The 27,953-nt window shown below is 38.3% G+C and overlaps 3 protein-coding genes across 3 annotated transcripts; 2 read left to right on the top strand and 1 right to left on the bottom strand.

Annotated features, from left to right (window-relative positions):
• The first annotated feature begins 111 nt into the window (after positions 1-111).
• On the top strand, positions 112-16,436 carry LOC116298585 (EF-hand calcium-binding domain-containing protein 6). The gene is made up of 25 exons (XM_089033322.1): positions 112-144; positions 557-773; positions 1,326-1,381; positions 2,005-2,102; positions 2,605-2,679; positions 2,831-2,897; positions 3,615-3,823; positions 4,009-4,146; positions 4,512-4,594; positions 4,828-5,048; positions 5,290-5,355; positions 5,610-5,692; positions 6,062-6,172; positions 6,431-6,541; positions 6,769-6,951; positions 7,499-7,679; positions 7,880-7,933; positions 8,363-8,439; positions 12,540-12,697; positions 13,102-13,322; positions 13,990-14,076; positions 14,349-14,434; positions 14,841-14,943; positions 15,014-15,082; positions 15,371-16,436. The coding sequence occupies exons 1-25, from the start codon at positions 112-114 to the stop codon at positions 15,581-15,583; spliced, it is 3,000 nt and encodes a 999-aa protein (XP_088889448.1). The 3' UTR covers positions 15,584-16,436.
• On the top strand, positions 8,936-11,469 carry LOC148909855 (uncharacterized). The gene has a single exon (XM_089033323.1). It carries the CDS (start codon positions 9,043-9,045, stop codon positions 11,068-11,070), a length of 2,028 nt encoding a protein of 675 aa, XP_088889449.1. The 5' UTR covers positions 8,936-9,042; the 3' UTR covers positions 11,071-11,469.
• Positions 16,437-17,063: 627 nt separating the features above from the next.
• LOC116298583 (NACHT, LRR and PYD domains-containing protein 12) lies at positions 17,064-26,650 on the bottom strand. The gene is made up of 2 exons (XM_089033321.1): positions 25,721-26,650; positions 17,064-20,437 (listed from the first exon to the last, which is right to left on the bottom strand). The coding sequence occupies exons 1-2, from the start codon at positions 26,442-26,444 to the stop codon at positions 17,742-17,744; spliced, it is 3,420 nt and encodes a 1,139-aa protein (XP_088889447.1). The 5' UTR covers positions 26,445-26,650; the 3' UTR covers positions 17,064-17,741.
• Positions 26,651-27,953: the final 1,303 nt, after the last annotated feature.

Here is a 27,953-nt window from a genome sequence, read left to right as displayed (position 1 = left end):
CCAACTGCCACAACCGTGAAACAAATGAATAGATATAATCTTTGCTTTTTATCCACAATGAATAATTTTTTCCATTCTACAGATGGACCCTGCTACAGTGTAGCTACTACAATGGGAAAAGAAATGTCAGTAAAGGCCGGCAAAGTAAGCAACTGTACTTATTAAACGCATACGATTGATGATTAGTTACTGCACAATTTGCTGCAGATGTGGAAGTTCCTCCTTCTCATATAATCGATATAAGAAGCATTTTGCGTGCCCAAAATTTTCTTCAAAATAATCGAGTAACTTCCGCCGGCAGCCACCCCTTTTCCTCCAAGGGTGGTGGGATAACTGTGGAAAGGATACTTGTTGAATATTAACCAGACCGTTACCATGGTTGCACCAAGCACAGCTCTATGTTGTAAGATCTATCGGTGCAATGATGCATAGCAAAACTTTTCAACAGCAAACATGAACAAATTTATAAATTAATTGGTAATATTTCAGTAGAACATAGCTAAAGGTTTAATTTTAGCTTTCTTCATTCAAAATGATGACATTGACGTCTTCTCAGACTAACAATGGTCTTCCCCGACTTCCAACGCTGCCTGTCATAGAACACCCAAGCTCAAAACATGTAAAAGGCGACTTAGAAGTTCATGGTTCTTCAAGCTCACAGAATGAAAATACAGCCAAAAATAAGGGTCCTTTACCGCCTCTACGAAACGAAGATAGTCGTTATTCTCGAGAGAAAGGAAGACGACATTCTAGAGGTGCAACATGGCCTGCTGGTGAGTGAACTGATTGTTCAAAGCTCTTTCGAGTGATTGTTTTGATCAGAGTTAATATCTATCTATTAACTCTGTTTTGATGGACAAGTTGAGTGATAATTGATCGACCTCAAAAGAAACAAAATTAAAAATATTATTCTCCATGATAACTTTTATATTAAACCAAAAAGAACAATAATGATGTCTAAGTATGAGAGGAAAAAATAAGTTGGTAAAACTAAAAATATTAGTACTTATGTTGAATGTTAAAAATGTATCAAAACACCAACACACCATATATGAATAGCTACCATCTATAGCAACGTAAATAATCAAAATTAATTAAACTCTTGAATTGGAATACCTCACTATCATAAAATCGTTTTTCTTTGTATGGTTCAAATGGTAGTTTAGATATATTTGTTACAAAAGAATTAAATTTGTAAGAACTAGTGTCAGTATACCACCTACCACCTCCCCCTCCCCCTCCTCCCCCCTAGTCACCCCCAACTCAAATATATTCAACTGTATTTATCTTTAATTAGTTTTTAAATTTTTCTTGAATGTATGTAGATTTAGGTAATGGACGTGGTATTCGGCCATTGACACACAAGAAAACAGTGGATGAGGTTTGTGTATTCTTCATTTCTTCATTATTAATTGTAACTATGCTTTAACAGTAATAGACCTTGTTTGCTGCGGCATAATGTTCCCATATTTCAGACCATGTGTCAGTCCCTTGACAATAAGATTCTTTGTTTGAGTTGTATCCATATTCATGTGTCTTCTCCTGTGCAACCAAGCACAACTGTTAAACAAAGAAATGATACTCTAGGGAATGACACATGGACTGAAATGGGAAAATATTATGCTAGAACTGGGGAGCTGGTCTATTGCAGTTATTGGTTGATCTAAGATAAAAATTTCCTCGGCTTCTGCACATAGACCTTTTTATCTTGCATGGGTAAAATGTTTCCCAATTTCAGACCATTTGTCACTGTACTGGAAAAACCCCATATGTTGGTGATTCTATTTCACATTCCCAGTGACCTGAATCCTGGTGCCAGCCTAAATCCTTAATCCAATATTAGTGATCCCTCTATTTCCCATTACCAGTAACATAATTTTTAAAACACCAGTTGTTTTATTGGAACAAAAGTATACAAATCCCAGAAATAGGAATCAATGAATTAAAATCAATATGATTTAAACAGAGTGTGAATATTGTAATTTTTTTATTTTATTTTTCTAGTTAGAGGAGCTTATCTATGATAAACTGGCTTCTGGTTTTTATGGTGTCAGACAAGCATTCAAGTCCAATGATCGCCAAGGAAAAGGAAATATTTCAAGGTATAAATAATATTGCTACACATATAGCCAGTAATGATTTGGGGTGGCTTCTTTTTATATCGCTACAATGGTTGTGTCTATGTCTTTAGATGGTGGAGGAGGGGGGAGGGGTTAGTGGGCAATACAAGGGAGGACATCAGTGGGGTGGGTAGGGGGGAAAAGTAATGTTCATACACAAACAATAGGCTTAATATTTGGATAATGGTTTTGCATATTTTTGTTTTGTACATCTTGCTAGTGGTGTAAGCATGACAGACAGACTGGCCTTGGCTAGTGCTGTAAGTGTGACAGACAGACCGGCCTTGACTAGTGGTGTAAGTGTGACAGACAGACAGTACATCTTGCTAGTGGTGTAAGTGTGACAGACAGTACATTTTGCTAGTGGTGTAAGCTTGACAGACAGACCGGCCTTGGCTAGCTGTGTAAGTGTGACAGACAGACAAATCTTGTGCTAGTTGTAAGTGTGATAGACAGATAGCTCTTTGTTTTTCATTTATTTTAGGGAAGCATTCAAGCACATTTTGTATCATCTATGTGGCTATGTGTCTACACTTCAATTCAGCGGATTGCTTCAAAGGTAGGCCTCTAGCCTTCACAGATTTTGATTTTGTCTTCTGGGCTTCCTGAGGTTTGGATGCAACGGTAGTGGGTTAGGTCGAAAGATGTGACGTCATCGCTCGTGGACCTATAACGATTTGCAATCATTTTGTTTATCTTGTATTTTTCAGGCTTGGTATTGAGTCGAACTCAACGATTTCTTTTGATGATTTTATTCGTCACTTCAAGGACGCAGAGGTACATCCATGGCACAGAATGCCTATTGTTTTAGGGACATGCACTTACAGTTCAGATTCTCACGTACATTTCAATGGGTGGGCATAAATTTGAATGATAATAGAATTCCTCAAGTTCTGATTGGCGAATGCATCCGAGCAAAGCGGGGAGCGGGAAGCTGCGAAGCGTATCCCTCGAACCAAGTGTGAGACTGACAAAAACCGCCTCTATTGTCTTTATAATCCGTGTTTGACAAGTGACCTCCACGCATGTAAACAAACTAATGGCACCAGTCAGCGTAATACCGCAATAATGCATGCGTAAACGTGGCATGGGGATTGGTTGTATTCCCTTGGATCAAATGCTACTCGTATGAATTACCAGTCCCCTTGCAACATAAGCGTTATGACTTGCTCCTATGTTATCGCATTTATTACTTGTCAGCTGAATACCGTAATAATGCATGCGTAAACGTGGCTCACTGATTGGTTTAGTCGGAGCAAATGTTACTGGTAATACCCGTCACCCCTTGCGCAATAAAAGCATTATGAACGTAACTGATATTTTTCATGAACTCAAACTCATTTTTTTCACAAGCATTAATGAGAACGGCACAAACGTTGAAAAAAACGGCGTATAGTGATCGCGCTGTTGCCATAGGTAACATTGCCTATGTTTAACGTTTTTCAGTGTGTCATATTTTTATACTTACACTACCTATTCTACGATCTACCCTAGATTGTGCAAAAAGAATGGGTTGACCCTATAGTACGGCCTACCAGCATGCAAGTAAATAGTCTTCCAGCAAACAAACTAAGAATCACCCAAAGAGAAGCGCAGTCAAAGAAGGAAGGTGAAATGACAGCAAAACAAGGAAAAAAGATTGCTCCTAAATATTACACTGCGCTACAAGTCTTTCCCATGATGAAACGAAAAGCAAACGAAAAGTAGGTGGAATAATTAACAAGACTCTATCCATCCATCCATCCATCCACCCACCCATCCATCCATCCATCCATCCATCCAGCCGTCCATCCGTTCATCCATCCATCCACCCATCCATCCACCCATCCACCCATCCATCCATCCATCCATTCATCCGTCCATTTCTAATCATTGATTCCACTTTCAGCTTTATAGAATTTGCAAAGTTGCTTCCCTCATCGTGTTTTGAGGAAGAAAGCATGGTCTTGAAACCACAGCTACGATACGCACTTTATTCCATGAATATACACATGTATGATGATGAGTACGACAAGGTCTGGGACAGGTATGTACTGATAAGGATGGGAATTGCTTCTTACAGAACTGAAAGAGCATCCTATTGATGGTTTTCACGGCGGCCATGTTGGAGGAACTTAACAAAAGAATTGTCAATGAATTCTTTCGTTATATCCTCCAACATGGCCGCCGTGTCTTTTGTTATTCATTTATTATCTTGGGAATGGTTGAAAACCATCAATATATACGGACAATAGTATCATCGTAGGAATTTTTGTATTAACGGTTTTGTGCCTACTGTAGATGAAACCCCTTTTTGTTTACCTGATGCTATCTGTTATATTGTATTGATAATAATGTCGAGTACAAGTAGCAGATTGGAAGATGCATTGTCTGTTTGTTTAATTTCCCTAGAGTGGATCGCAGTGGAATGGGAGCAGTTGCTACGCATCTCTTCTTCAAGTCTCTTGGACTCCATACTCGACACCATTCAACCGGTACAAATAATAAATAAATTCCTTTTAGAAAGTTTGCTACTATTATTTGTCTTTGCTATGATTTTAATCATCTATCGACTCATCATCCTTCCCTCTCTCCATCCATCCATTCATCCTTCCCTCTCTCCATCTATCCATTCATCCGACCGTCCGTCCGTCCGTCCGTCCGTCCGTCCGTCCATCGGTTCAATTGATAATAATTCTCTTGGTCATATATCATATTTTATTCACAGAAAAGAAAACCACAGACTATCACGTGCCCGTAATGATCGAGGAAGAGCCCGAAGAACCACAGGAACCCCAAGCCATACAACAACACGAAGAACAACACGAAAAACAACTATCAAAGACTGATGAAGTTAAAGAGGATGACCACAAAACAAGAACGGCTGAGTCAGGCTTGTCAGAGACAAACGTAGTGAATGGAGATCTATTGAAGGTTTTAGAAGTCAAGGTTTGTATGAAATAAATGATTTCTATTTTACGTCGAGATACGGAGAGTTGCATTGAATGTTAATTTAAGAATACAACTGTCAAATTATATTATTGGAATTTGTTGAGGTAGAAAAACCGACCGAGGTCTTCTATTTCCTTCAACAAGATCTGGGTACGGGGTTGAGATCAAAATAATAGATCTAATATCAATAAATCAAATTAGATTTTTAACGTGTAATTGTTTGTTTCGCTCATTTTAGTTCAGGCATGGCTACAACAGCATCCTTGACTTCTTTGCCAAATACGACACGCAGAACACCGGAATGGTAAATAAGCTAATCTGAAGTATTGTATCTTTAAACTTTTAAACGCGCAAAATTGTTATTATTATTTTTTCAATAATCCCTATACGAGCCATTTCAAATACTTCATTCGCATGTTCAAAATTTTGGCGGGAAGATGACGCGCGCGCGCCGATACCTAATATCATATTTGTACTTGGTATAGTGGCGGGAAAATCGACGTGGCATTGCAGCTATTTAGTAGGTTAATCGTTACATGTTTTGTCGTGTTTAATTAGGTCAGCAGAGGAGAATTTCGCCGCGTGTTGTCAATGTGTCGTTTAAATCTTGGGCCTGTAGAAGTAGAACTCTTTCTGTCCAGGTAAGAAAGCGTGTCGGGAACGTTCAGTTTGTACTGTGATTGACCGGGTCTATAGGTTTTCCAGCACTCGCCTCTCACCAATACGACCCGGGTTCGATTCCTGAACTTGGTGTCGTACGTGAGTAGAGTTCGTGGTTGGTTCTCTTCTGAGCTTAGCGTTTTTCTCAGGGTTCTGTAGTTTTCCAGTTGGAATTCAGTGGAATAAACTATAACTGCTAAATTATTCAAATATCATTTTCTTTCTTGATTGGCTCAGAGCGATGAAAACCATATCGTCAAACAATGCAGCTCCAACGTTCACTAGAACTATTAATGAATAATATTAATATTATACCAATTGTTTGTTTTTTTTTTACATATTTTTTGAAGGTTTGGTGTTCGTGAGCAGCAGATGGTTCCTTATCGTAAAATATTAGATGCTTTTGAGGACCGAACTGAAAAAGGGCTCCTACAGAAAATACTCGAAGATTCAAAACACAGGTACCCCAAAACCCCAAAATTAATCCCTCCCTCCCTTCCTCTAAACACGTTACAAAAGAGTCTATATATTCCTTTTCTAATATAGCAAACATGGTGCATTTTGGTCTAGCTTGGGTAAAAGTATTTTTTAGTCATATGGTGTTGTATGTACCCAAGCTAGACCAGAATGCATAGGTTATATCGAACTGGGAGACGGCCTTTGGGAAAAGGGATGATAGACAAGCTAACCATAGCTTATTGTTGACTTTCGTTTTTTAGATTCAACAGAAGTAGAGAATCCGACATTGGTAACACGACAGCTGTTGATGCTGAAGCAAAACTACTTGACATTCTTCATGCGGACTTCCTTGCGTTACTCGCAGCATTCAAGTAAGCTATTTGGTCACGCAATAGTAACATAAAGTAGGCAGGCACTACGCACAGCAACAACAACAACAAAATTGAGACCACTTGTGACTGGTAACCTGACACTTTTTTACAAGTCCTTTATTTACATGGCTAACTTAGAAGAATGGTAATATCCCAATCCTCACTCCCATTTTCAAGCCCCCCATCCGTGAAAGATTCTCTAAACTCGTTCCCATTTTTTTACTCAGGCAACTTGACCGTGAAAACCTAGGACTAATCAAGAAATACCAGTTCCAGGAGATGCTTGATGCGCGGTTTGGCGTCAAGTTGACGAAAGATCAGATAAGCGAAATGCTTAAGAAAATAGGGGCAGAAACTGCTGATGGACTGGTATTGTACGGACGATTCTTAGAGGAGTTCAGCGCTTTAAGGTATGCTTCGTTTGCACGTTACGTCATCGCCGCCATATTGGCGGTAATTAACAAAAGATTGCTCATTCACCTTCTTTGTTGATACTTCCAACATGGTCGCCATATCTTTGTCATTTGACCTTCATGGGAATGATGTAAAACCATCTTTATATAGGATTAGTTATATATGTGTGTTTACACAGACGTTTAGCATATTAATAGATTTCTAGTGTTTAGGCTTCTTTCAGTAAAATTTATATAAATATTCCCAGGCGACGGGGGTTTTCGAGTGGGTACTTCCCCTCTGTTCTCCCTCCTTTGACAGCCAAGCAGCGCAGAAACTCCCTATCGTGTGATGCTCTCCGTGCGCAACTGCTACGCAGAGGTGGATATATACGGTGCGATTTCAATGCGTGCAGCGTTGCGAACAAAATGTCCACCATATATTCTGGCCTTAGTTCTATCTTCCCTTGTAAAATGTGTGTTTTAACTACATTGTTAATTAGGTCATTTTGATTCCAACGGTTGCGAGAATACTCTCACAGTTTCTTTGTGTCTCAATACCTAGGGACCATAACATGCATGCAGACGTCCAAGATCGCCCACCAACAACTAATTCCATGCGACCATCAACCTGCCCTACCCGACCCCTGTCAGTACAGAGTGTGAGGTCCCACGTAGGGGTGGACAGGAGTACTTCTTTTGCTGATATAAAGAAATCTACACCAACATCACGTGATGTTGACCAGGTGAATGCAATGTTAATCTATCACGTGACTTTCATGTGACAATCACGAGTAGCTCAATGGCAAATAGTAATAATTACAATGGTGATGAAGATGATGGTCGGTGATGATGATAGTGATGATGATGATGGTCGGTGATGATGACCAATTTTATCTAAATATATCTTAAAATAACCTAGTCTTACTATGCATGATTCTTGTAGTTGATGGCCGAGATGGGACATCTGCTGACAGACAAATTCCAAGTGATCAACAAGGTTAGTACCGTTATTGTTCTTCAAATATGGGATTCCTGTGTTGCAGTCTGTGGGCTTCCTGTGGTTTAATCAAGATCATCTGTGGGCTTTCTGTCTTGTTAGTAGCAATAGGTTATCTGCCTATGTTATAGCAAGTAGCATCGGTCATCTTTGGGCTTCCTGTATTGTAGTTTAACATCATCTGTGGGATTCTTGTGTTCAAGCGCACATCCGTGGGCTTCCTGTGGTGTAGCGGTTTATATCAACACTTCGTTCTCGATTCCAGAACAACAGGGGTCTGGGGTCGAGAGTGATCAACGTTCACGGCCGTAAATTAAATATCTAATTAAGTTAATACGTCACCCTCTTTAAATGAAATTTATTGTATTGTAGAGTATTGTTCTTTTTTTCTCGAGCTATTGCAGTATTATTTTATCTTTACTTTTCTAGACGTTCATTGGAATTGACAAGGCTTCCAGGAACTGTGGGAATTTGACGAGGGAAACGTTCCGAAAACTATTCCAAAGGTAATAGTTTTTTTTGGGATATGACTAGCTTGCGGCTTTACTACCAAAACTATGATCAGTCGCCATTGCTAGGAACGGATGGGTTAAGAATATAAAGCGAGGCAGATAAAGAATAAGAATAAATTATTAATAATAAAATGTTAAATTGGGATACCTGTCTTGACCAAGTGCCCACGTTCCTCCTGGTCAGCACCGAGAAACGTTTCTCCGAGCTGACCAAGAGAAACGTGGGCTCTAGGTACAAGACTGAACAATATCAGTGATAAAATTTTAACCGTCAATGTGAACAGTCATGTTCCGTAAAGGGTAGTCACCCCAGAATAACCTAAAAAGCTTAAACTAGACTTGCCCCAAGTCGACCTCTCATGTTTCCCGGTGTTTTTTTAGATCCGATTCTTGATTTCTTGCCAAATGCTTTATCGGGTCTTGAAATTCAAGATCTACTTAAATTGATAAAGATGACCTTTGTACTTAATTTTATCAAAACGATCCTGGTCTATGAAAGTGGTATGTTCTCAGTCGCGTCCTCGTTCATTAGATATCTCAAAGGAATGATCTTCAAATGAACGTCATGACCGAGTGTATCTTATTAACGAACTAAAAATGCATGGAAAAGTTTCCAAGTCGAATAAGTTAAGCGCTTCAACGATAGTCGCCATTACTTCGTTACTCGCTCTCTTGCTGTGTTGTGGTGAGTTTGTACGTATCGAGATGGTTCTGAAGCAACAAAACACGAAAATACAACAGTTGGAGAACAAGATGACCTTTCAAGCAGTCAATGTAGACAAGATGGCGGCAACCAAAGAAAAGGGTCTCGAACAACTTGCTTTAGACGTTAAGAAATGTTGTGGAAGGACAAAGAAACGAATACAAAGGAGTGTTGACGGACAAGACTTAGTAATGCAGAAAGAAACCGGCAACAATACGAAGAGTGAGAGTCGTCTTGTTGAAAAACTGACCAAAATAATGGAGAAGCAAGTAAACAAAGCTATCTCTGCTAAGAACTTTATCGCTATACGAGGTAGAAGAGGCAGAAGAGGACCCAGAGGACCACCAGGACCCATGGGTAAACCAGGTAGAACAGGCAAGCAAGGAATACCGGGACTAAAAGGTGATCCTGGAAAAAATGGAGCTCCTGGTCCTCGAGGCACGCCGGGACCGAAAGGGGACCGCGGTCCTTCGTTAGAACATCCATCAGTTGTCATCTCTCCACCTCATTTGATCGTCAATGAAAGCAAACCAGCCATTTTACACTGTTCTGCAAGTGGGCATCCTCAACCTAAGATCGTTTGGAGTAAAGTGGATGGTTCATTGGCCCCCAACAGATCAATGGCTGATGATACTGGTAAACTCTTGATAGAAAACGTCACATTTAATGACTCAGGGGTATATCAGTGTCAGGCTTCTAATATCCTTGGTAAAACACAGACAATATCAAGACTGGAGGTGAACTTTCGTCCAAGATTGACATTAAAGAGCGGACCAATCTACGCTAAGATAGGAGACAATGTTACTCTTCCCGTGTGTCACGTGATTGGGCATCCACAACCGGAAGTGGTGTGGCGAAAGTCCCTTGGGCAATTACCCAATAAGCGTTCTCATATCGAAGACAATCTCTTAACTTTACTCAGTTTACGAAAAGAAGATTCCGGAACGTATTTTTGTGGAGCTGAAAATCCTCTCGGATCTTCACTTGCTTGGTGTGTGTTGGTGGTGGTACAGTTGCCAGAATTTGTCATCAAACCTCCTTCGTCGCTTAAAGTGTTTTATAGAAAAACTGTTGTAATAAATTGTACAGCTGAAAGTGACCCCAAACCAGTCATCAGCTGGAGAAAACAAAACGGAGGTCTGCCTACTGGAGGACATGAAGTAATCAAGAATGGTTCTTTTATTCTAAGAGATGTTACTGAGTCACACACAGGTGTATATGTGTGTACTGCGACAAGTGCTGGCGTTTTTCATGTCGACACACTCATAGACATTCAACTGAAACATTATCACGACTGTTCAGAGATTTACAAATCAGGTGAAAGACGTAACGGTGTGTACACGATACAACCAGACAGTCAAGGACCCTTTCAAGTCTACTGTGGCATGACAACTGACGGAGGGGGGTGGACAGTGTTCCAGAGAAGACAAGATGGATCTGTTGACTTTTATCGTGACTGGCAGCAATATAAGACAGGTTTTGGAAACCTGAATGGCGAGTTGTGGTTAGGTAATGACAACATATATCGATTGACAAAAGGAAGAGCATCCACCCTGCGCGTAGAGCTGGAGGACTGGGGAGGAGTTCGGAAATATGCCAAATATGGTAGTTTTAGTGTTGGTGCTGAATCGGACAAGTACAGACTGAAGGTTGGCTCGCATTCAGGTGATGCTGGGGACTCACTGACGTCCCATAATAACATGTTCTTTACTACCAAGGATCGAGATAACGACAACTGGAGCAAGAATTGTGCGTTAGAATATACTGGTGCTTGGTGGTATAAGTCTTGTCATTATTCCAATCTGAATGGGAAATACTTGGGAAACACCATTGATACGAAAGGAATCTGCTGGTATTACTTCAAAAATAGTTATCATTCATTCAGGCGTTCAGAAATGAAAACACGACCTACGACATTCTAATGTTATTGCAATGTTCATCCAACAATTCTCTTGTATTTTGTCAGTCTTCGCGTGATTTATAACTGCACACAGTATGCGCGCGCGTTTTCCATTTCTTCAACACAGCACAGTCCTCCACCAATCAGAGCACACGTAGCGAGGTGACTATGTAATAACAATATATCCAATACTTTTGATTCATAAAAGCTTTAGTTTAGAATAAACGCGACATGAACAGAGGGGGTACAGCGTTTAGATTTGGATGACTGTTTTCTTCAATAGATGAGTAATGCATGGAAAACTAGATAAATGATTGAAAATGACGGGCAATTTTGCCGGCAATTACCGTAGATAGGTAATAAGATTTATGGGATGTGTTTATCTGTTATAAATCAATTATTAAACCTGATTTTACCTGTGCATCACAGCACCCATAGTTAGAGCGCATTACTTTCATCTGTAACTAGCGTTACCTTAGAGACGATAATCAAATATGCTAGAAATTAGGTTTTCTAAATCACATTTTATTGCATGGACCGACCCAAAACCGCAATCGAAACAAGCATGTCTCACGACGCATGTCACACGACGCATGTCACACGACGCATGTCACACGACGCATGTCACACGACGCATGTCACACGACGCATGTCACACGACGCATGTCACACGACGCATGTCACACGACGCATGTCACACGACGCATGTCACACGACGCATGTCACACGACGCATGTCACACGACGCATGTCACACGACGCATGTCACACGACGCAAGACACACGACGCATGTCACACGACGCATATCACACGACCAATGTCACACGATGCATTTAAGAAGTTGTATATCGCACGATGTATGTAACACAATATATTTCGCACGATACATGTCACGCAATATGTTAAGTAATCAAATGATTCATTCTGTTTGATTTTGAATAAATATTTTAGTGAAGTTGTGAGGAAAACCTAAATAAAAGCAACTTCCTGCTTCAAACAATTTCTAAAATAGCAAACGTGGTGCATTGTGGTCTAGCTTAGGTACAAGCATTTCTTGATCATCATGCCTTATGTGGTGTTGTTTGTACCCAAGGTAAACGATCACAATACACCTTGTTATCTATTCTATAGTAATGCATTAGTCAACATGGTGCATTATGTCTAGCTATGTACAAGCATCTTTCATCATGCCTTGTATGGTGTTTTTTGTACCCAAGCTAAACCACAATGCACTTTGTTTCCGAACTCAGAAAAGGCCTATGGGCCCACGCCGGGGGCGGATCCAGGGGTGGTAATATAGGTGACTAGTCACCCCCCCTTCTTTCCTCGAATTTCTCAGTATATCGTTAGTAACAGTCACCCCCCTTTTCCTTGCATTCCTGGTAAAACCTTTGTAATAGTCACCCCCCTTCTAAACTTCCTTCATCCACCCCTGCACGCCGATCGTGAACCATTTCTTATTACTATATTAATGCACGGGGTTTATTACAGACACAGTTTGAGGTTGAGTCCTAGCGAAGTGGATAATCTGTGGAAGAAACTACCAATAGAACGAGATGGTACAATGAACTTTATCGAGCTGGTTAAGACATGTTTCACTGCTGCAGGGAAAACACCGCCAGGAGATCACGATGATTACCAAACTAAAGGTACGTTGTGATTGGATGCAGGAGCTTGACATGATCACGTGTTGTTGGACAAAGATACTTGTCATACCACAGGCAGCCCAGGCTCAATGTTTGCAAGTTCAATGTTTGTCTCTTAGGATTAAAATTCTTAACCGTTTCAAACTTCAATTAAGTAAAATAATTTACTCAAAATTACCAGCTCCTTCCCCTTCAATCACATGACTTGTAATTAAGGACAAACGTGGAATTTGCAAATCACCACAAACACCGAGCCTGGGCTGCCTATGGACATTGTTGTAGGAATGGAGTTTGAGTTGACAAGTGAAAATCGCATTGCGCATGCTCCAAAATCACAGCTAATAAACATCCTGATCCCCAAATCAGTACTAAAACCTTATACATTATTTTAATCTTTCCTATGGCAGGTTTGTCACGAGCCCTCCAAAACTTCGCTCGCGCTCACGTCAGAAAAACTCTCGAGAATTTCCAAGAGGAGGAAGAAGAAAATCAATACAATGATATACCCTATGAGGCATGTGTGACGTCATCACTAGACAAGACTGAAGAGCCACATGACAATGACGTCAGACCCAAGGAAGGAGAAAGACCCAAGTTTGACGTCATAATGGCACGCATTAAAAATGAGGTATAGATTTAACCTGCTGGATCTTAACTTTAAAATGTTTGGGCAAAGTCTGCGTAGCTTCCAAGGAAATCCTTAACAGAAAAGTGACGCCATGTTGGAGGAGGGGATATGGATGTTATATATTTTCTTTATTTTCATCATACGCATGCAGAACAGTTATCCCTTATGCCTTAAAGTACGTTCATATTTATTCCTTATGTCTTAACTCCCGGTGATATATAATAATGATAATAATAATGATAATAATAATAATAAATTTATTTATATAGCGTGCATCTTTATAAATTCATGACGCCTTCACAATGCAATACTAAAACTAAGTCATCATATAATACAAAAAAAATTATATATATATATATATATATATATAAATGCTATATTAAATTCATATTAATTCATAAATGTCATGGAATGAAAATAGGTCTATATTAGAGTGCATATTATGAATCTATGAAAAAGTTAACTAACAAAATTGTACAAATTAGTGCAACGTTTTGTAGGTCTACGGTCTACTGAGGTCTACTGAACTTAAATAGTTTTTCACGAATATGTGGTATGCATTCTATAAGGGAAATGGGTCAAACAATTTCTTTACAATATGCCTGTATTTTCATAAAATGACTTCTGAGATGATTATTCACCCTTTTTCTTTGTTATTTAAATCAAGGTGCGGGAGAATTTCAACCAAGTCAAAGATGGTTTCCATGCTGCAAGAAACCAGGACCAAAACACCATCAATACAGATCTATTTACGGTAATATTTGACACTTATATGGCTTCTATACTGAACTATGATGGTGTGCATTTTCTAGCTTTCTTATTGGACCATAGAGAAAACCATTTAATTGTCGCTCGTACAGTTTCCCCGGCATGACTTTCTCGCTTTCTGATTGGATCACAGAGAAAATTATTTGTGTGTTTCTCATATATATACCGCCAAAATGTTTTTCAAAAATCTAGTATTATTTTGAATTTGAAATAAAACAAGCACTTGGTATATGTTGTCTTTTATATTCATTTTTACAGGAAATTCTTTTAAAGCATTGCAACAGCTTAAGCGGGCTTGAGTGTGATGTACTGGTCCAGAGGTTCGACAGAGACAAAACAGGACGGTAAATGTTGGACTTTTTTTTTTTTTTCAACTTTAACAGCAAAATATCTATAAATCTAAAATCTTTAGTGGTCTTGCAAATCCATGCGTAAGGAAAGGGGGGCTGGAGGTCGGCGAACTCTCTCTTAAAATTAATCTTTCTCCTAAAATTCAGATCTCATTTTTTACCAACTTTGAAAGGAAAAGTCGAGAATGTAAGAAATTCTATTTTCCGGTCGGGATAAAATTAAGAAAACCCCGTCTCGAGTTAGTCATGATTTTAAACATGTTTTGGAGCTGGTGGGGTTGCTGTGGTTTTGGCAGAAGCTTTCGCGCCAAAAAGTTCCCGCCAAGACGCGTGCGCTTGTCCTCTCAACTCTGCAACACTCAATACGTCATTTCAGTATATTTTAAATTTTTTGCTTCAGTGTCAGATACAAGGACTTTCTCAATGTATTCCTACCCACAATGCCAGAGGGTACGGATCCTATCGCGTCTCCTTGGCAACCAAATCATGGGAGAGCCAAGACCGTAAGTCTCAGTCAGTTTAATATATGACTTTCAATATCTTTCATAATTTTACTGTATGGGTTATCAATAGTATCCAGAAAGACGGCGAGTGTCTTCCAATGAAGCACTTCATTCCATCATGAATCAAATAAGAAACAAGGTAAGACATCTTTTTAATAAATGTTATGTGAAACTTCCTATGAGCACCTTAAAAAGTTAGTAATCATAAAACAACGTCTGGGCTGCTCTAAGCCGTGCCCTGATTAGATTAGCCCAGAGGTTGTTGCAGGGTTCGATCTGTGAGTTAGCCGTGCCCTGACTTAGATCAGCCAAGAGGTTGTTCCAGGGTTATATATCAATCAAACTGCTTCCCTCATTTTATTATCCAATGAGGCTTTCTTCATGCATGATAAACATGATTTATCATTTTTTTCGTCGCACATTTCAGATGATTTTAGATTGGAAAGCGTTGCGTCGAGCCATGAAAAAGTCAGATAAGAATGGTGATGGAATGATTACTGTATCAGACTTCAAAACAGTCATGAAAGCTTTCGGTTTTTCCCTGAATGAAGAAGACTTCTATCATATTTTTTCGGCATTTGATGTAAATATGGATGGTAGGATTTCATATGTCGCTTTCATGAAGGAAGCACTCATGTAATCATAGCTGGATGTAGGTACATGTGAATGGGTAGAATATCTTACACTACATGTATATGAAGGACACCCTCATGTGGGGTGTGGGGTTACATATGGAGGGTAGACATTCCTATGTAACGTTCATGAAGGAAGCGCTCATGTAATAATAGCTGGATGTATAGGTACATGTGAATAGTTAGAATATCTTACACTACATGTATATGAAAGACACCCTTGTGTAGAGTGCGGGGTTACATATGGAGGGTAGACATTCTTGTGTAACGTTCATGAAGGAAGCGCTCATGTAGTCATAAGGGGATGTAGGTACATCAGAATGGATAGAATATCTTACACTACATGTATATGAAGGACACCCTCGTGTAGAGTGTGGGGTCAGAACATGGATGGTACATATTCCTATGTGGCGTTCCACAACGAGATAACTCAAGTCAAGCATCAGTGTTAACTTTATAAGTTATTTTATTTTAAACACTCGTTTTTACATCACGTTTGGAACAATTAAATTGAATCATTCTGATATATAACTACAAGATCATCTTAACAATACGATCGTTCTTTACAATAAGATCATCTAACTAAATTCGTAATCAAGCATGCTTGGGATAATATGTCTTTCACTAATAGAGCAGTTTTTATATCAGTGGGAAACGATACGGCAAATTTGTAGCCATATCATTTATCGTAACGCGTTCTGATTGGATGAATTACTGAAAGAAACCCATTTCAATGTTACAGCATGTCGTACCGTGTACTTGCTGTAAGTAAGTACCGTATGTTTCCCACTCATACGAAGACCGCTTGAAGAAAGTATCACAACTGAGTTTTTACTTCTAGATTAAAGCTGTAAAATACAACAGTCTCTGAGGTTTGTTATCAAGCGAGCTGAACGCTACTTGTCATAACGTTAGTCGTTAAAAACTACAAAGCCGAGACCGCTGAGGACCATGGGAAACATTTGTATCGAAAGCTTTACTTGTTAGATATTAGCCTACGTTGCCGGCGGTCTGTTTTTAAGTGATATCCAACAAGTGAAAAAAGCTTTCGATACAAACTGCAGTTTGAGGATGCTCACAGGAGGTGAAACTTTTAACTGGTTAAAGATCAAGGCCATCAATAGTTATCAAGTGGTTGAAACACTAAATCAGTTTCTACCCATAATCCTTAGCGGTCTTATCTTTGTAGCTTCTCAGGTGACTAGCTTTATTGAAATGAGAATATGTAGTAGCATAGATTTCCTTAATAATTCGGATCAGAAAATATCTGATTAATCTTTATAATCTGTTCCCATACAACTATAAAAAAAATAAAATCAGTAGCATATAGATACAGTGAAACAGATGCGTTTCTTTCACTAATCATAATTGCTAGTTTTCAATCATTCCCAAGGGAATGAAATGACAAAACACGGCGGCCATGTTGGATGATACAATAAATGAATTCATTCAATTCAATTAATTCAATTCTTTTGTTAAATTCATCCAACATGGCGACTATGACGTCATGTGCAAACGAAGAATAGCAAAGCTAGTTAGCACCCGTCATATATATTTGCCTAGAGGTGCGTCAATTCCCTAGGGACTACAATATCTAAAATAGCAGATAGATCACAATATGAAAGATACGTTTCATCCACTAATCATAATAGAAAACCTAGTTAGCACCCGTCATAAATATTTGCTAAGAGGTGCGTCTATTCCCTATGGACTACAATATCTAAAATAACAGATAGATACAGTGAAGCAGATACGTTTCACCTACTAATCATAACAGCAAAGTTGGCACCCGTCATATACATTAAGGAGTGCGTCAATCACTAGAAACATGCCTGGAGGGTTTACTTAGATATAAATCAAGATTTGAACACCGTTATTTAATGGCAATATATCATGCATACATCTTTCATTTGGAGGTTTATCATTAAAAAGAGAACTCTTTTTCGTTGTTGTATGACAACATGAGGCAACAAGATAGCAATCTAAGTGAAAGCCTAAATATAGAATTAACTTGGAGGGGAAGGAAAAGGAGAATCTGGTGAAAACTGTCATGATAAGGGAGCAAATCAACAATCGGACTGACGTACGTGATGATTCATGGTCCAGGGATTGAACCCACGACTGGAAACATCAAATGAACAGAAGAATACTAAGTTGGTTATGAATCTAAAAAAGGATCTTGGCATCAGGAACATAACTTTGAATTAACGATTGGGCCTCGGCATCTATTGCATTTCCAGTCAAATCAAGTTCTTTTAGAGTGGTACTATTGCGCAAAAAACGAAGACTGCGAGAAGCATAAGGTGATCTTAGATTGCAATTACTCATCCTGAGTACTTGTATTGTACTACGCCCTAGACCAAAAGAGATACCATGACTGAAGTCTAGATCAAAATCAAGATCAAGAGAGATACTGGAGATACCATCACGGAAGTCATTTCCAGACAAATCAAGTTCTTTTAGAGTGGTACTCGTGCACAAAGAACCAAGAATGCGATGAACATCACGTAATCTTAGATTGCAATTACTCATCCTGAGTACTTGTATTGTACTACGCCCTAGACCAAAAGAGATACCACGACTGAAGTCATTTCCAGACAAATCAAGTTCTTCTAGAGTGATAGTATTGCACAAAGAACGAAGAATGCGATGAACATCACGTAATCTTAGATTGCAATTACTCATCCTGAGTACTTGTAGTGTACTACGCTCTAGACCAAAAGAGATACCACGACTGAAGTCTAGATCAAAATCAAGATCAAGAGAGATACTGGAGATACCATCACGGAAGTCATTTCCAGACAAATCAAGTTCTTCTAGAGTGATAGTATTGCGCAAAGAACGAAGAATGAAACGAAAATCTTTTAAACTTAGATTGCAATGGCATAATTTAAGAACCCGCAGCGCAGTGATTCTAGTCGATTGACCCCCCTCCCCTGAAGACCAGAACTTCTGATAGTTAGGGAATGAGCTGTACGAGAGATCAAGGGAAATCAAGTTAGGAAGACTCCATAGAATCGTAAAGATATTATCAACGCTCCTACCAACGATAGGCTTAAAGCTACTCGACGTACTATCAACACTAGAATCAACGCTACTAATTGGGGGAAAATACTGTAAGCCAATTTTTTCTACACTTGATGAACCAAAGTTTTGAAAGAAAATTAAGAAATGCTGCGAATATGAAAAGAAAGACAAATATATTGTCTTTAAAAATCTGTGTTTTCCCAGCTGTACGGAGATTTTAATGAAATCATTTATCGGAATAGAGGATAAAACAGCTTGCAAACCCTCTAGACGTAGGATCTTAAATCTTACTTTAGAGGATTCTTCTCTAGATTGTGACAAAAGAGAAATAAAACCATCTAATGCTTGTCTACCATTGTATAAATATAATACAAGCGGCAAATCTGGAATTGCGATCTCAGTTATAACCTTAGTAACCTCATCTTCCTTACAATTTCCAAGAATTTCACAAATGAAAGAGAAAATAAAGTCAAACCTGATATGCTCAGCTTGAGATACATCAACGTCTTTAGGTAAATGAGATGCAAGACCATTGATAAGCTTGATATAATCTTCACTACTTGAGAGGTTCACCATCTTGGCCAGATTGAATCTCTGTAAACTGTAGTAAACATTCTGGACATGGTTAGAGTTCCCTATACCTGTTGATGATGGGTTTTCTGTGAACTCGTGGATGGATGTCAAAGTGTCAATGTTGCCGTTTCTCAAACATTCTGCCACATATAATGCAGCAAAATACTCCTTGATTGACGAGTGAGAGAAGAAGTATGTAGATTTTGGCTTTGATATGTTCAAATTCTTGTTCTCGATTAGAAAGCCAATGTCTTTCAGAATTTGCTTCGAATCGTCAGGCAACTTTTCTTCTCCAAATTTGGTAAGGTTGTCTTTCATCAGGTTAAATGCTATCTTTCCCAACGCAACTTGTGGCTCATGGTATTTGTCCAGCAAGGTATCATCTTGGACTTCCTGTCCTTTTTTCTCAACGCAGTATCTCTTTATCACACAGAAAACCATTTCACGGTAAAGGGAACCAATGCCAAGCGACTCAAAGAACTCGCCATCATCTTCCTTCTCTTCAAGTATGAGGCACAAGAAAGAAGCATTCAAGGGGCAGCGAGTTAGTTCTCTGATAGCTGCAGTCTTTTCAAGAGATGCGTTGTTTCGTGAGGAACAAAAGCGCTCGATAAAATCATGGGAGTCGTTCAAACTGAAACCTGTCATTTCTAGCTTTTTGTCAAAAGATTTACGTATATCTGAACACCTTTCTGGGCGAGAAGTAAGGATGACACGAGCGTTGGATAGCAGCTTGCCAGTAACTAACTCCTTGATGCTCTGTTTCATTGTGGTATCTGTAGTTGCAGGAATTTCATCAAATCCATCAAGCATAAGTAATATTTTCCGCTGGTTGACCCTAATGTAGTCGTAAACTTCTTCAGCTTTTTTAGTTTCATGCCCAAGATCTTCGGGTAAATTCTGTTCCTTGATGGCCTGCCATAAGTCACCATCCTTCAAGTCGCAGCACTTGATAACCAATACTAGGTCGACATCGGGGATTACTAGCTTACCCTTACTCCAGTCATATGCAATCTTCTTACAGTATGTTGATTTGCCAATACCTGCTTCTCCTTCTATCAGAATACGTCTAACGGGCTCTTTGCTTGATGAGAACAGGTTTGCCACTTCAATCTTTTCTGTTCTTCCTTTCTCAGTAACGGTTAGTGAAGTATATAGATTGTCAATGTGAAATCGATCACCCTCCATCCAAGGAAAGGCAAGGATTAGCGACCACTCTCCCCTAGAATAGTATTCTTTCAAAAACTTGACAAGACGTTCTCCTAAACACAAGGGAATAAACACTTATATTAGCAACATCAGCAATGTTCCCCTTTTTATCAAAAGTATTTGATTCGTAATTTTAAATTTATATTACGTCATTCACACATGTCGTGATAAATAACTCATGCAAGCGAGTGAGGTTCTTTTGGCTATACGTGCTAACGCTAATACCATTAATTCACCTCTACGGAACGTGCCCGATTTGTGTTCAAGGCTCGGCATCGTTTCAAATTAGAAAATCACTTTGAAATAATATTATTTTCGAAATTTTTATCATATGACCTTTAAAACGATGTATAATATTAGGGGTTTTGTTGAACATGTTGCGTAGAGAGAGCTTAAGAGAAACATACCCCTGAAGGTCTCCAGTAACCTTAAAAGGAAGAGTACTTGCCAATATAAAGAAGCCGTTTGGGCATTTTTAGTGCACAAAGCTATTTCATCTAGTTGTTCACTAGTTCACAAACATTTCATGATTCCTCGTTTAGCCATTAAAGTCAACATCATAAAAGTTCGTTACTTAGCAACGCTCGCTCTATCTTGTCAAAACGCATGCGCTAACCGATGTTGAGTAAACATGTTTCCCAATGTTTCCTGACAGTTTTGCCACTTTTGAAAACATTTAAGCTGTTTAAGGAAAAATGCTTCCTAGTTTAACCAAAACCTTAAATAAACCACGTGATATTTACGGCAACGTTTTCTGGTTGTTAGAAACATAGAATCGAGGCTCCTCTGTCTTTAATTATTTGCATGTTAATTCTGATTTGCCACACCATATTTACTCAATTACGTCACAAGCTATGCCACGTGTAATACCGACAGGAAATGTTAGCTTCGTTCCCAGTTTTAGTTTAGTTAGTTGAATCGTCCACGAAAGAGTTACCCCCTGGCCCTTTAGAGTGCAAGCGGGAACAGATGTGTGAGTACAGTAATTAGCTTTACACCTTGTCTAAGCCTTAGCCTCGGGCATAATAGCCTTTTAGTTACTTTATAAGACCCGTCTATGGTTTATACCGTGTTTAGTCAAGCACACGGCAACGCCCTGAGATTTCTATTGCTTAGTAAGCATTCAATTTACAAAGCTTAGCCTATATCTATATTTATATATTTAAATCTGTACCTTTAAGTCTAAAGCCTTTATTGATCTCATTATTGCTAGTATATTTTCACGTCGCTTGCAGTGGCACACCCTAAGGCATAGCCAAAATCGCATCATTTATATTAGTATTCATAAGAGTTTCTAGTAGTTATTTGATTGCTATGTTATCATAAAAACTATTAGTATCATTTTTACTTGTACTTTTAGTTTCTTAGGCCTAGGGCAAACGTCAAACTTTCCATGCACCGAACTTAATTACATCAATGAATGCCGCCTCATTATCACCTGATATCCATTGTTTTTAATGAGTTCGGTGCATGGAAAGTTCGACGTTTGCCCTAGGCCTTAATTTTTTAGAGTTTGTTATACCAAAACTATGATCAGAACGTATGTTATTCTTTATGCGTGATTCTATTATCTTGTAATCCTATCATTTAGTAATTAGTTCATTGATTGTATTGTTTACAGTTTACGTTTGATTATCGTCAATTAAAATCACCGTCAATCACAGCCGATTTTCCGTGGTTCCTGACCTTATTCAATCAGTAAAGCTCCCCCGCACACTGAGCTTGCCGCGACAAGTTTAGCTCGCTCTTCATCCTTCGCCGTAAGCCTAGCGCAACACTGGTAACTATATGTAGAAACGAACTAATCGAGAATTCTTATAAGAGCCGTGAAAACTTAACGAATAACCGGAATTACTGTTCATTTGCCATAGACTAGACCCTTTCTGATATAATATAGCTAACACAGTACAGTTAGGTGTGCACTCACTCAACATATCTTTTGTTTATCATCAGTGTTTTATATGGTGTTATTTGTACCCAAGCTAGACCAGATTGAATCGTGTTCATGGAACTCGAAAAACGCCTGTAAATAAGGGATAATTTGAAATCCTAATTTATCTGAATCATCAAACTAGAGCAATGCGGGAAAAAAGGCTACAAAGACTTGACGCTCTCCATAATTTCGTCCGGCAAAGTAAATATACATTTACGGATCAGTAAGAAAGGTTATCTGATATCAATGCATCAGTATATCAAGAGCGAATTATTTAAATTATATAGAGTTTCAAAATATAAACGTAAAGGAAGCCCGCGCTGTTGATTTTGTCTTTGTGTAAAACTCGTGTAAAAAAAAAGTCTATTTTGAATCTTTCTGCTATGGGATTCTAAATTATTCCTATTATATCTCTAATGATTTTTGGACGTTCAAATATCGCATGCGAATTGATGGGAAAACAATCCTTGTGTTGTTACTGTAGCCCAGTTATCTTGTGTGATTATTTAAAAACAACGTTTTTCTATCAAATTTTGAGAAGTATACACTCAATTGAAGAATCGTTGTAGGGTTCAGAAACATAGAACATAAAAGCTGAGACCGAAATGGCACATGGGAAATGACATAATTATATTATAATTTATTCATTTGCGCCATCCTTGCAGTCGGTTTAGAATGCCAAACTCGTATTCCGAAGACCTGCGTTTGAGAGCTGTTTGCCACGGGTAGCCGGTCACAGCATGCATCTCAGTTAACGTACTTCCCATGTGCCATTTCGGTCTCAGCTTCTATGTTCTATGTTTCTGAACCCGACAACGATTCTTCAATTGAGTGTATATACTTATTTTAATAAAGTTAGTCAACTGAAAAGCTACAAAGCAGAGACCGACAAGGATTATGGGTAGATATATTTTACATGTTTCAATCGCTTGATAACTGTTGATGGATTTTAGATCTTTTACCAGTTACAGTCTCACCTCTCCTGAGCATCCTCAAGCTGCAGTTCGTATCAAAAAAGTTTTACTTGTTCGAAATGAATTGTTTCCCATGATCCTCAGTGATCTCACCTTTCTAGGTTATTTGGTGACTAACTTTATTGAAATAATGAGAATATGTGGACCGCATGGGACTAATGAATTACATGAAGATATAGATAAGTTATAGTGCTTGGGAACGAGGTTATTCCGGGCGAAAGCCCTTGGAATTAAATTCGGAAAAATTAATTTCCAACCTCGCTGGGAATCGAACCCGGAATAACCTCGTTCCCAAGCACTATAACTTATCTATATCTCTATATCTTCATTTATTGAAATAAGTATACACAAAACTAGCAATCGTATATTTAATACGAAACAATTTCAATATTTTCATTTCAGAATCAATCATGTATGCACATGGTTTATGAAAACATGACTTTTTAAATTGTGTGACTTATCTCGAGCATATTTTATCTCCAAAGTACAGCGTGACAAACGTCCCACGTTTGAATAAAAAAAACAACTGTACTTTACCATACTTTGGAAGTAAATCGGAAAGCAGCCAAGCGAGATGACACGTGACCGTGCATGGTGCGAAACAATTTGACGTTATGATCATTAGCAAACAATAGAATTCCCAGAGCATCAAATCGTTGGGAAACGATCAATGTTTTCTGTATTTCTCGTTCGCTTTAGATCGCTTTAAATGAGTTGAATAGTCTTTCAATTTTGTGTAATATTAGTTTAAGTTCTAATTTGTATCCTGACGTAGTTTTGAGAGAAATGATCAGCGAATTTTAGAATAATGGAAGATCTAGTAAGATTGACTAGAAAACTGCGATGAAAAGTGCGCATCAAATGTTTACCCCGTCTACTACACTATACGTTTTCACGAAATCGCATAAGTCGATTACCTTCAAAATGTTCCTTTTAAAACTAGATACAGAGTAAAACTAAATGAGCAATGACTTTTGTGAAAATATAGCTCTGAAATATTAAATTCGGCCGTATCAAATCCATTGTTTAGTTTTGAAGTAGATTATGCACTATATTTAAATAATCTCAAATATCTCATGATTAGCTAGATAGATTTTTTCAAAAATCCCTACAAATGGAGGCATCTAGTATATAATTATGTGGTACGAAGCATTTTAGTGTTGAACACTCTGCAAGGCTAAAAGTGTTCCAAACGTGGAAGGTAGCGGTCAAGCGTGAGGGAGTCCAGCCACCTTAAGGGTGGAAAATGTACCTTATACATTTTGTAATTGCGGGTTTGATCATGATTTCAGGCAATAATGCACTCCACACAGTTCAATTACCATTATAAACTAGCCATAGCTATCGCTAAAGTGCCAACGAGGAAATGTAGTTTTCTAGAAATGATGAGTGATGAGACTAGTGTTTTAGAGAACTCTGTGATGTAACTTCCAGAATTAAAAATGTACTTTTGCATATGAAACTGTTAAAATATTTTGAATTGTACCTAGAGAGTATGTACTCATTGGGACTAGGGGCTAAACGGTTTTATTGAGTTATAGCATGCAATTTTTTTTACATGGAAAGCATAAATGTCAGCAAATCTTAAATACACAAGACTACAGTACACAACATTTTAAAGCAAACGACAAAATTTTTTAATGAATAACAACAGGAATTATGAATGCAATACTGACGTGAAAGAATGAGTCAGTAAGTATGAACCTTTCATGATATGCAAATACGTTTTTAATAACAAGGGAAATTTCATAATATAATTTTTGATTATATATATTCGGTATTTGAGTACTTTTACTCAAGTTTAATGTACATTCCAATCAAATAACGAAGCTATTACTATATGTATGATAATAATGAATACTAGGTTAAATGAAGTCTTAAAGTGATATGAGAGCAAAAAAGCACAACCGTGCGTGGTGAGACACAAGCGAAGTGACACCGAATACTCTTGTACTCTTCCATTCCAAATTAAACTATATTAATAGTTAACTAATATCACTTATTGAACACGCTGGTTCGAACATTAACTGAAACCACTCTAAGAAAGTATACACAGATTAATACCACAAAAGTAAGGAACTAAGACCAAATTAACTTATTGTTTATTACGAGCTTTTAACTCTATCAACCAAGCTTCACGACAAATCCTCCGAACAGGAGGCTTTTGATCGCGAGACTGTGATGACGTCACGAACAAATCATTCTCTGATTGGTTTAGAAGCGATTCTATTGTTACATTACATCACATCGATTCGCGCATCGGCTCTATGTTGCTGCCGCCTCGGCAGCCTCGCGTATTCGCTCGGCTGCCTCGTTGGCAATAAAGCTAGGTAAAGAAACACTATCTTGCGATGGGTTAGCTCCATTTCCTAAAGGCAAGGCCAAGAAAAACTACTAGTAATTCAAGGGGAAATATGATTAAAGCTTACCATAATCAGTAGCCTGATCTTTGCTTAGTAACTTCTCCTTCGTCAGTAGATCCACTATCATATCTTGAAGACATTGTAGCATGTCTTTCACTTCCTTATCTTGACGATACAATGATTTCAATTCTTCGATGTTTCTTTCATCTTCGTCGGTTATAGGACCTGTGAGTAACTTATCAATCTCATCTTCCCAATCTTTAGAAGGCCCTAGGGATGGAAATGACCCCACCATCCTCAGCAGAGCATCCTTTATTCGCTTCCCACAGGTAGTGAAATCGCCATCGCTGATTCCCAAGTCCTCCTTGGCGTGACAAAGTTCGTTTCGATAATACTTAATCCTGGCCAAGTCATCAGACAAAGAATGATCCTTGTCGTCAGGCAAGTCGTCCCATCCTTTAGGAGGCGCTGGCAATCCAGAGAATTCTCTTAAGAGTTTGAACAGCAATGTGATATCGAACGATTCGGACTTGCCATAAACTCCTGGCGACGGAAACAGGACTTTCCACTGCGAAGAAAATAATATCTTTTCTTTTTTCATTTGTTTTAATCTTGATTCAACAGCCGGCTCATTCAACTTTGTCGGCAACTGTGATGGAGGAATGATAGAATCGAATACTCCTCTTACAATTTTCGTACCACCACACATCAGAAGTCTAGCAAGTCTGATGTAGTTAGTCTTTTCCGCTGAGGGCTTCAGTACTTCGGCAGGATTCGCAGCCATAGCCATGTTGACTTAAACTTGCATTGAGATTTCGGAAGAAACCCCTGGTGGGTTTAACTGCAAAAATATAGTAAAAGAAGGCATTGGCGCTTGCCGCATCCTTTACAAACAGCCATGCGAAGACGAGGAAAAGGAGTGTTCTTAAAAACAAGCTCAAATGACTCCAGGCCACAAAGTCGCCAAATATGGAAGCGCTATTTATGGGAACATTACATATCAATATTCCTCACTCATGCATGTTAATTTCAGTCGATTGAAACACATATTTATTTAACATCAATATTTTTAAAAAAAATTTTTATTTAATTTTGTATTATCATTGTTGAATTATTGTTTTCATCTTGATCGAGCTTTTAAACATTCTTAAAGCCTAATAATGGAAAACTGATGATAGTCTCCAAAATCTTGGTCAAAATAAAAGAATTGATTTCTTGATTATTTGCCAATGTTTAGACTATGTCATTCATGAAAGGGTCAAGGATGGTGGACCATTACAGTCAAAGGACATGAAGCGTGCCCATCTAGAATGCATTATTGAATTCATTATTCGATTTTTGACATCAGTCTTCGTTTTCTAATATTCCGTAATTCTTTTAAAAAATGAAATGAAATCTCGAAATCTGATTGCGTTGGCTTGTCACAGGCTTTAGGGAATTCTTTGCTTTTTGACGTGAGAAATATTTGCGAACAAATGTAAACCACTCAATGACACTCAAATACCCGTTCTGTTTTGCTGTGTTCATAATCTTTATATCAATTAACATGGAATTTTGTCCTTTTCAGCACCTTGTTCATCGGTTTAATTGATCAAATACTAAGCAAACAGGTAGAGCGTCAATTTGAATCGAAGCGTTAGCGTAACGCTTGTTTTCTGGGAAACTGTCTATTTTTACGTCGCAATCCTAATAAGGTCACAAGCTCGCATTCCTAACATTCATCACCAACTGTATAACGGTTTTAACCATTTGAGATTTTAAAGAAAATAACGGAATTATCTATTTTATCGAATCTTATATTGGAAGAATTTCAACAAAATCTATTGTCTTTAAGATCATCAGCTCAAACAGATTAACGTTTTTTCCATCAGTTACAAACTTGTACAAATGCTGAAAAGTAATCCAATCAAGTTTCCAAGTTTGGATTTAAATTTGATTTCATTCTCGGAAGATTGGAACGACCAAAAATCTTCTTATGAATTGAATAATGCAGTCTAGCTGGGCACGCTTCATGTCCTTTGACTGTAAAGTTGTCATGACTAATTTTTGTCTGTGACATCAATCAATATCGAAAAACGATTTTCAGTTCAAAAGATTTTTCTTACTTTCTCTTCATGACAAGATTTGTTGAGCATCTTTGATTTTTTCATGTGGAGAGGAAGTCATTTTCACTTTATTTTAGCGGCTCTTGAGAGAAAATGGACCAACTAAAGGTCACAAGTAAAACTTCTCGACTGTCATAATAATCACTGCCGCTGTGCATTCTGCATTTATTAATTTCATTTTACTTTAGTTGGAG

The sequence above is a fragment of the Actinia tenebrosa genome, unplaced genomic scaffold, assembly GCF_029948245.1.
Source record: "Actinia tenebrosa isolate PJP-AT-01 unplaced genomic scaffold, QUT_ActTen_1.0 PGA_scaffold1__47_contigs__length_23844297, whole genome shotgun sequence".
Lineage (NCBI taxonomy): Eukaryota > Metazoa > Cnidaria > Anthozoa > Actiniaria > Actiniidae > Actinia > Actinia tenebrosa.
Note: the sequence above shows the minus strand (reverse complement) of the source record. Positions and strands in the feature narration are given on the sequence as shown.

What these genes read in the sequence shown, in the direction of transcription:
- LOC116298585 (XM_089033322.1), top strand. Translation starts at nt 112, where the DNA reads ATGGGAAAAGAAATGTCAGTAAAGGCCGGCAAA. An exon ending in TGTCAGTAAAGGCCGGCAAA is followed by an intron (nt 145 to 556) that starts GTAAGCAACTGT and finishes ACGTCTTCTCAG; the next exon opens with ACTAACAATGGTCTTCCCCG. An exon ending in TGGCACGCATTAAAAATGAG is followed by an intron (nt 13,323 to 13,989) that starts GTATAGATTTAA and finishes ATTTAAATCAAG; the next exon opens with GTGCGGGAGAATTTCAACCA.
- LOC148909855 (XM_089033323.1), top strand. Translation starts at nt 9,043, where the DNA reads ATGCATGGAAAAGTTTCCAAGTCGAATAAGTTAAGCGCTTCAACGATA.
- LOC116298583 (XM_089033321.1), bottom strand. Translation starts at nt 26,444, where the DNA reads ATGGCTATGGCTGCGAATCCTGCCGAAGTACTGAAGCCCTCAGCGGAA. An exon ending in AGATCAGGCTACTGATTATG is followed by an intron (nt 20,438 to 25,720) that starts GTAAGCTTTAAT and finishes CCTTGTGTTTAG; the next exon opens with GAGAACGTCTTGTCAAGTTT.